The 9,728-nt window shown below is 36.2% G+C and overlaps 1 protein-coding gene across 2 annotated transcripts in view; it reads left to right on the top strand.

The window, feature by feature from the left end:
• The first annotated feature begins 2,458 nt into the window (after positions 1-2,458).
• Positions 2,459-9,728, top strand: part of BEGAIN (brain enriched guanylate kinase associated) — a 141,397-nt gene continuing 134,127 nt past the window's right edge. Inside the window, exon 1 of one of the 2 annotated variants that reach the window (XM_052695002.1) lies at positions 2,459-2,549. In XM_052695002.1, coding sequence (XP_052550962.1) covers positions 2,502-2,549 — 48 coding nt within the window. In that variant the 5' untranslated portion in view covers positions 2,459-2,501. The remainder of the gene's footprint in view (positions 2,550-9,728) is intronic. The other variant, XM_052695001.1, reaches the window with a different exon arrangement.

Genomic DNA, 9,728 nt, shown 5'->3' with positions numbered 1-9,728 from the left:
AAACTCAACAGAGCATAGATAAAATTATTCTTTGTATAAGAAACAACATACATGCATGTCATTTGCCAAAACAAAAAGCATATCCTGCATTATATTTTCTGCAAGAGTCTTTAAACAGCTCTGGTTAACATGTCTCTTCAATGTAATGAAATGGGGTGGGGCTACAGGAGTTGAAGGCTAAAAAACAAGAAACAGCAATCTCTTCTTCATGTATGAATTGCAACTGTTGCAGTAGAAAGGAGTTAGAAACAGGCAATCCACGAGTCTCCCCTTATAGCTAGTGTGCAAACACACACATGCTCACATGCACACAAGTGTTTTTCCCATTTACTTCTAGCTGCTTAGCACCAGTCCCCATGACATACAGCTCTGATTACAAACACGCAGGTGTGCAGCATTTGGCAAAAATAGCTGCGTGTGAGATATTACAGCTCTAGTACTAATATCTTAGAAGCTTGTAAGACAGATCCTATGCCTTCAAATAACATTGTTTGACATCATATTTATTGTAGGAGAAAATAAACTGCATAAAATCAAATTGCTTAATTAACTTCCACAGAAATCTACCTAAATACTTTCTTCCCATTCAAGTTATCCACCTCCCAACATCCCATGAAAACAGAATTCAAGAAATCATCATTCATTTCTCCTAGTCATTGTCAAATTATTCATAACAGCACATTTTAAAGCATACTGCCAAGCCAACTCATTTATATGCAGGAAAGCTTTTTTTAAACAAACTTTTCCAGGACATATTGGGGAATAGAACTGGAACAACCATTTCCTTATTAACTGTATAATAGAAATAGAAAGTCTTTGGCTTTTTTTTTTGGCTTGATTTTGCATGAAGAGAGATAAAGAATGAAAGCAGAAATAACAAAATTACTGCATTACAGTTACAGTGAACAATAATATATACCTCCTTGGCAAGCAATACTAAGCTTTCTTGGGCCAACTCTGAGCAGACTAATAAATTAAAATAGAGGGGTGGTCAAACCTAACACGCCACTGCCCTTTCCAAAGTTACTGTAAAATCTCAGAATGGCTATAATATAGACAGCAAATAGGAAAACACAGTACCTTCCTTGTAAGACAAAGAGCCATTGGTAGGGAGTAACTCTGCTAACAAGCTTTGATCCATGAATCCATGACTTAGTATCCTGCCAAAAGAGGAAGCCGTCATTGGCAGCAGTTTCTGAGACAGACTACGAGGGCAAATAGGGGGAAATGGACTGCAGTTGTAAGGCCTCTAGGAGGAAACAGTGTCTTCAGGATGAAGGAGAAGGCATTACCTAGATGAAAGGCTCATTTCTTCCTTATGCTTTGTGATTATTTAATTTACCAAAGGAATGATCGTAATGAAATCCCACAGATCTACTACAAGAAAACTGTTTTTATGAAAGTCGAAGCCTTCAGGGATTTGAGCCAGTACAAAAAGCTGCAAGTTTTTTCAATGTGCTCTTGAACAATTCAGTCTATCACAGAATGTACTAAATCAAACAAGCTCAAGGGGCAGGAAAATAAAAAATAAACTATATAGCAACATCTTACTCCCTTTTCATTTATAAATTTGACAAGTTTCATTCCAGTCTCAAACTTTCCTCTATGTTTAATCTTAACCTAGTAGAATTCTATATTTCTGCAGATGTAATAGAGATGATGAGGGAAATGATGGTGTGGAAGATGTCTAAAATAATTCCAGGAATGATCACTAGGGTGGATTTTGAGCCCCCTGAATTCGTCCCAGTGACATCATGACCTTGCAGAGTGTGGATCAAGTGTTAATTCTCTTTACATAAGGCTAGGAACAGATTTAAAGGAAAACAAATTGTTATAGAAAGTATTATTATTTTGAAAATAAAGTGAAAATCAGTGGATGAGGAATTCTCCCATTCTATCTATCCGCCAAAAAAAAAAAAAAAAAAAAAAAAAGGAAAAATATTTTTATGTCAAGGCTGATTTTGCATGAGAAAAAATATTCCATTCTTCCACTCAGTCTTCTCTATTATCTTAAATTTAATTATGTCATTCCCTTCTCTTTGCCAAATAATAATAATAATTTAAAAATACAACAAAGAAGCAAACAACAACAACAACAAAAAAGCAATATAGGGTCTGAGAAAAAATAAGAGAAAAGTTAGAACCGAAAAAAAAGAAAACAAAAAGAAATGCCTAGTTTGAAAGCAACATGATAGATGGACAAGTTCAAGAATAGAATAAAAGAATTTGGCACTTTCCTAAAAAAAAAAAAAAAAAAAGATATGCAAGGAACAGTGGAAGAAACTAAGACTCCTCATCTGTATATTCACAAAAGGATCAATTATTTTGCTAGCTGTTTTCACCAAATGACTACAAAGTGAACAGGAGCCAGACTCAAATGCTAGTGCAATGCAGATGACATAGAGCTCTACCCATCCTACAGCACGGCTACAAAGAAGGCACAACGTGTGAAGAGCTCATGGAGCAGCTGGCTAAAGCAGAAGCTGAGCAAGACAAAGGGGATGTTGGCAGAGGACAGAAAGCATTTTGAGGACTCATTCACAGTCCAGGTATGGAGCCTAAGTATTAATATGATAAACAAACTGTTATTCACAGATGTTATTGTTTTCAATTAACTCCATCTTTCTTAGCTGGAGAAAACAATCTATCATGCAGGTGATGCCATTGGCTTTTAGTGCATAGAAGTGCCAAGAAGGAAAAATGGTATCGCGTATATGGTCTGAAGCTCAGCCTAGCTAGACCACAAATCTATACTATAGATCAGCCTCCATATCATTTTCAAAGCATTTCGTTATCTGAATTGTGAATAAATAAAAGATCAGTTAAAACATTTGAAAAAAGATCACAGTCTGCAGCTTCACTTCACTGGCTTTACTCAGCAGGAGCAGAATTTGTCTTCATGGGAGATTGAAAGGGAAAAAGTCTCTTGGGAATTAAGGGCAACCAAATGTCTTATCATCTAATGCTGCGAATCTCTGGTACATTTCTTTGAGCAGCTTAAAAATATACATAACACGTCCACTGTGAACTTTTCTAATGTTAGGGATCAAATGACACAACAGCTAACAGCTTACAAGTGATATTAATGAAACAGAAATGAAAGATGCTCCGATAGTATGACATTGAACACAGCAATAAGAGTCTGTGTGGAATGGAAACTCTTTTTCCTTCTGTGGTACTGCCACAAAAATAACTGAAAAATTAGTTTGTTGAAACATCTTGTGCTTGCATTTTCCCCTCCTTTAATTTTAATTCATTTTTAAGCTGTAAATAGAGATTGCATGTGAAGAAATGTGGCTGGCTCTGGTCTTACTGCAGCTGGAGTATTTGTCAGAGAACAGTGACTATTTTCAGGGTGGTGCAGGAGCTATGCTAAAAGCTTCTCTCTTTCCTCTAACATTCAACCTTAGCCCAACATCTATCTTAGCCTAGCAAAGAGTTAGATTAATGGAAATTTAGAGGAAATCAGATGCTTTAGATCTTTAGATTTAGAGATTGAAAGCAGAGACTACCCACAATGCACATTCTGGCATAGAAGCACAAATATCTCAAATATCTGTAGGCCACTACAGTGTCTTCTCAAACTCTTTTCATGCCACCAAAAGCTACCACATTTTAAGGAATTGAGACTTATTTCATGCCGGGGAAGGAAAATACTACAAAATGCTCTCCAAAAAGCAATCCAAAAAGCAACCCAGTGAGAGAGGAACACCTGTAATATTTAAGGCAATACATTTAATTGTAAAGCAGAAAGGTTAAATAAAATAATCTAAAATGAACTGCACAGAACTGCATTAAGTGCAGAGTAGTGGATAAGATTTGATAAAATTTTCATTAAAGGCAGGAGGGAAGAGTGTATCTGAACATGAATGGACATTGGAAGGGCTGGGATATAGCTATTTTAGAAGTAGACTATCTAAAGAACATATGCATCCTTAGGGCAATATTTTGGAGCACTTAAAGACTGGCTGAGAACTCACAGCAACATGATTTACAATAAACGCCTTCCATTGTAAAGGCGTTTAAAGTTGTAAATTTCTTGCACCAAGAAATGCACAGAAAAAAGGTATAATTATAGATCCAAATTCCTGGAGCCTACCCACTGAGGACAAAACTTCCTGGAAACAGCCTTGAATTAAAATAAACCCCAATATTCTGTTTAAAATCATATTTTTACTCTATTCTTAATTAATAACCTACCATTTTCCTATTAATCTTAAAATGTTGAAAGCCTGTCAGCTTATTTTTTAATGCAAGTTATTTGCCGAATATCTAATCATTAGTGTATCAAAATGCACAATCTTAGGTATACATAAACTTTGCACACTTCTTTAGTACTAGAACTGTTGAATGCCTGCTTTGATCCAAAAATGAGCATATCTTCCAGAGCTCTACACAAAGACACTTCCTGTTGTCATAACAACCTCCTGCAGCTTTTTTGCTCTATGGAAGTCTTGTATTTGCTTTTGAGACTATTAGCAAAAATTAAAACTCCAAAATTTTTAAAGCAGTGATAGCATTAGAAAGCATAGGGGAACAAAGATAAATATAGGTATGTGTACACATACGAATTCCCACAAAGCTCAGATTTCAATTTGCAATCTTCAGACAGTGGTCTGTGAAGATATTACTTTGGATCAATTTTTGTCTGGAGATATTTTTTAATTCTCTTTTTTATCCAAAATAGGCAGGTTTCTAATAATATCTGTGTATTATCACACTAAGAATGTAAATAAATCTAACTTAATCTTTAGAAAAAGCTTTGTATATTTTGATATATAACAAATTTACTAGACAGGTCCATGAGCGCATCAGTCTTTTCAAGTGAAACACTGAATCATTATGAAAGTTCAATTAAAGCTGTGATGTTTAAGGTTCAGCTGTCAATTAAGCAGGAAAGGTTAAATATTACTATGTTTATATTATTCTTAAGCTAAAACAGGATAGAACATCTCAATCATTGCACTACAGAAAACGACAAACTTGGAATTTTGAATCCTTGGAACTAGATAATGAATTTTCATTGTTTGAATATTGTTACTATTTAGCGATACCAATTTGATCATATCCTCATTATGCAAAAGTGTGTACCAATGCATGGAAATGTACAATCATTTCCTAATTTTTTAGGATAGGCAATGGTAGTTACAAAAGAAAGCATAAATGTTTGTCGAAGAATACCTAAGATGTTAATGGCAGAGCTGCTAACAAAGAACATGACATTTACAGTCAAGTCTGTCGTTTAGAACAGACTTGCACAGATGTACTGAATAATTACAATTATTCTCATCTTTTTAAAAATAATGCAACATCAATGCAGAAGTTTTTCTCTGAGATCATTTTAGTGCTAATAGGACAGTTTTAGAAGAATTCAGAAATGAAGCAAACCTTCACCCAACAGAGGCATGTTGTAGCAAGAAATAACAGAATCATTTGATTGTTAATACAGCTTCCCAGAGGTATTTGTTTCAAGGGAATAGCCCAAGCTACTGCAGCAATGCATTGCTATTCACAGACATACCTACTGGCACTGAAAAGAGGAACTCTCTTTATCAGCAAAGTCTTCAAAGAGATTTGGATATATAAAGCAAATTTATTGCAGTGCTTTAAAAACTCACTCATTATATGGAAACCAAATCACCAACATCAAATCATTACAAGAGAGTTCAAAGTCTCAAACATTCAAATTCTTAAGCATACACTGATTTAATATTCAAATACTTGATCAGCACAGTGACTAGTGGAAATGATTCCTGTAATTACCGAGCTCTGTAGATAACATTTTGGTGAATTTTCTTAAGACAGGCCCCTGTAAAGGCAATGTTACTCCCAGCTTTGTTAACATCTATTCCAGCTAGGATTTTGAGCAGTTAACAACAAAAGTTCTATATCATTTATTTGCATTCCAGCCTAACCTCATTCAGGTAAGAATTCTTCTGTCACTTTGCAAGGGTGGCTTTAATTGTTTGGTTAATATTATGTCACATTTTACAAACTATTTAAGAATGTGTGTATAAAGTCATTAGGCAGAAACAGCCAAAAAAGAGAAGAGGCAGCATTAAAACCCCTCAACCCAATATTTTTCCTAATTTTCTTTTAAAATATTTTATTGCTGATGACACTTTAAAACAAATAGTCTCCTTCTTGGCAATATGAAATAATTCTATGAGCCATTTCTGTTATCTGTTCCACAGACTTCTGTCACATTAGCACCTTAAAATTTGCACATACGCAGTCGATGAATTTGTGTTTAGAGTTAACACCGCTTTGTTCATGCACAAATTATCACAGTTCTTCATGAATAAAAAGCTCTTCAAATATGCATAAACCATTCCAGATGCTGGATCAAGAATGAGGCTTACTCTGTTTCTGAAACAGATATTTTAATAAAGTCACAGAATCGTAGAATCACAGAATCTGCAGCACTGCCACTTTCCCAGGCTCTAACAGATCTTGGAAAGGAGTTCTAAGATGCACTAGCATAGACCTTACCTCCCTGGGGAATCCAATTTTGTGCAGTGAGTAACCATATGTTTGCAGACATCTGTGTGAGGACACACAGAAAAAGAAAGCCCTAAATTCTGGCTTTACAAGGAGAGAAAAGTGTTGTATTCTGTGACTGCATTGAAAAGGTCATGAAGATCTTAGTGTTGACAACAGAAAGCATTCGCTGCCTCTACATGCTGTCACCATTCACCTTCAAGTGAAGGTGAAATAACCCTGTGTGAATAGGGCTTGGGCATTTTAATCCACATTGTTTCTTTGATGAGGATATTTGTAACATACAATGGAACAGCACAGTACCATAGAAAATATAGAAGCATTTCAGAAAATAATTCTAGTAAAAGCAATTGATTTCCGATGTGTTAAAAGGACCTTTCTGTCCTCCCAATATTTGCAAAATTAATGCACTTACTGTGTTAATTTGAAAGATTTGCAAGACTTCAGCAGCTTTTATGAGCAATGATTTAAATGAGTCCTGGAATTGTCAATGTAGAGTCAATAAATTATATGTGATGGCCCAAGTGACTAGTAATGAGAGACCTGAATACAATGTCTGCTTGGAAATCTACTGGAATTACATTTTAAACTGAACTGGTGCTAACATACGAGCTATATATATTGTATTTTAAAATATGCTTTTCATTTACTGCTTTTTCCTTCCTTGCTGTCTTCTCATCCACCTCAATCCTTTCCAGAGATCTTTTTCACATCTTCCTGCCCCCAGGACTTAAAGGAGATCATTGCTTATAATCCACTTAACTTTTCTTTCTCCACATGACATATTTGGAAATGTCTGATTCCCACCATACAAAAATGATTAAATCATAGAATGATTTGTGTTGGAAGGGACCTACCTTAAAGATCATCTAGTTCCAACAACTCTATCATGGACAGGAACACTTTCTAATAGACCAGGATGCTAAAATCTCCACCCAAACTGGCCTTAAACACTTTCCAGAATAGGGTATCCATAACATTTCTGGGCAACCAGCTCAGTGCCTCACCACTCCCATAACAAATAATTTCTTCCTATTGTCTAATTTACATCTATTCTCTTTAGCATAGTCTGATTTTCTGATTCACAAAAGAAAAAAAAGGAGTTAAATAACATGCTTTCCTAAAGCAAGGAAATGCAAAAGCAAACAAACAAAACTAAACCACCTTCTGAATTTTCAGTCAGTTAACCTGTGAGCACATCATCAGAATTCTCCAAATTTTTGCTAATCACTGACTACTTATAGTCTTTAACCTCACTGAAAGCAGCTCATATGTTCCTGTATGTACAAAGCAAAAAATAGAAATTCTGCTCATCAAAGTTCATAGTTGCCAGTTTGTAAAGAGTGAGAATAGTCTCACATGCAAAGAAGTGGAAAAAAAAGCATCACTAATGCTTTAGATTCATTTCTAATGCTATGTGACTGCACCTTGCTTGGTTTAAATCTTTAACAAATTATTTTAGAATGAAAGCAAAGGCTGGAACATGCAAGTAGAAACTGTGAATCACATTCTTTTTGTCTTTCTGGATTCAGCAGATCTGCTGCTAAACTTTCCAATAGAATAGCAAACACTATTAACATTAGGACAAAATAGGATGACCTTCTCTACTATTGGATTTTATAAAGCCCTGAAACAGAATCACCCCAGACTTTACTTAGTGAGAATTGATTTACATCATGGTAGTTTGGTTTCCAGATCAACAGACAGGACTATATCATATGCTGATTCGGATCAATGAGAGCTCATGCTCATCCACTAAGCACTCAATACCCTGGAAAATTTGCATGTCCTATAGATTCTGTTGATTAGTATGGCTAATTAAAATGATGGGAATGTGTTATTGATCTAATTATGAAACATACACATAATTTGGGATGCATATGGGGTAAAATGTGGTGGCTGTACTATTACGCCTTTCAAAGGCATTCCCATTGCCTTACAAGATAGAGAGGATTGATAGGAGTACCACTTTCATTGATGCCAGCTGACATACCGACACAAAAATAAATGGAGTCACAGTCAAAGGGCTCCATTTCTCCTGTTAAGCCAGAGGGTGCTGTGCCTGGAAGACCAGCCAAACAAGAGGGGGTTGGCAGGGTGACTAAAGAAAGAGCACACTGTGCACCCACCTCCACATCTGTAGCAGAAGCAGGAACTGATGTGGAGAGGAAAGTCTCTGGAGATTTGACAATGAACAGTTACTCAAAACGCTGCAGCTCCAGTGAGGACAGCTTTGAGTTACAGGGTAGCACAAGGTCAGAAGCTAAAAGCTTTGTTAAAAGCAAAAATAAGGATGAAGGCTATCGACCGCATCGATCAAAGCACAGTCAGAAAGGGGGTGAAAAAACCCATGGACTGGAACACACTTCTCTATATCCTGCAGAAGTTGGGAATGCCAGCCAAAAGCTCCAGAAACTGAAGACAACACAGAAGAAAAGCAGTTCCTCTGCATCTGACTTAAGCTTGGTGAGTCAAGGATCATCAAGTTCATTGTCTGTTGTGGAAGAAAAAATTGAAGCCAAACTCAAATTCTCTCAATTTATTAATGAAGTTACCTTCAGAGTGCTCGATCCCATGAGTTTGAGGTCATATCGAGCTGCTAAACTGAAAAACACCTTTCCGTCTGGTGTGAGAAGCCTAGATGACTTACGTATTAAGAGAAAGTCTCCTGAAAGCTGGAAAGAGAATGTCGTAGTTGGGAAAACTCATCAAGAAATAGACTTAGAGAGCTTGAGAAGTGATGAAGTTGTGACTGGAGCACGGACACGCAAATTAGAGAAGTCTTTGTCACTGGATACAGGTCCCTCTCTCAAGTCATTTGATAATGGTGCCTCATGCAGAACAAGATCTGGTTTACCTGTAGAAATTATGATTTCTCAAAGCAAAGAAATGCCAGCCACAAAATCTGCATCTCTGCCTAGAAGTACAAGCATGGTGAGCTCTTTCTCAAATCACTTATTTGGGTCATTTGTGACAATGTGCACTAATGAAACTGTTTGAGAAGGTTGCTTTCTACCTGGGTTGGTTTTCACTTTGTACACAAACTTTTTTCAAGGGAGGAACAAATACAGAGGGTTTTTTAGTAGCTGAAGTATTCAACTCCATGTCTTATGAAGGGCAGGAAAGACGGGATACACCTCTCCAGACCTTTCCACTGTTTTTCATCTGTATGAAATTAAATGAGATATTTCTGCACTGCAATGGAGCATATATGTAACCAGATCAGC

Source organism: Tympanuchus pallidicinctus, unplaced genomic scaffold (assembly GCF_026119805.1).
Source record: "Tympanuchus pallidicinctus isolate F22 unplaced genomic scaffold, pur_lepc_1.0 scaffold3, whole genome shotgun sequence".
NCBI classification, from domain to species: Eukaryota; Metazoa; Chordata; class Aves; order Galliformes; family Phasianidae; genus Tympanuchus; species Tympanuchus pallidicinctus.
This window is presented reverse-complemented; position numbering and strand designations above follow the sequence as displayed.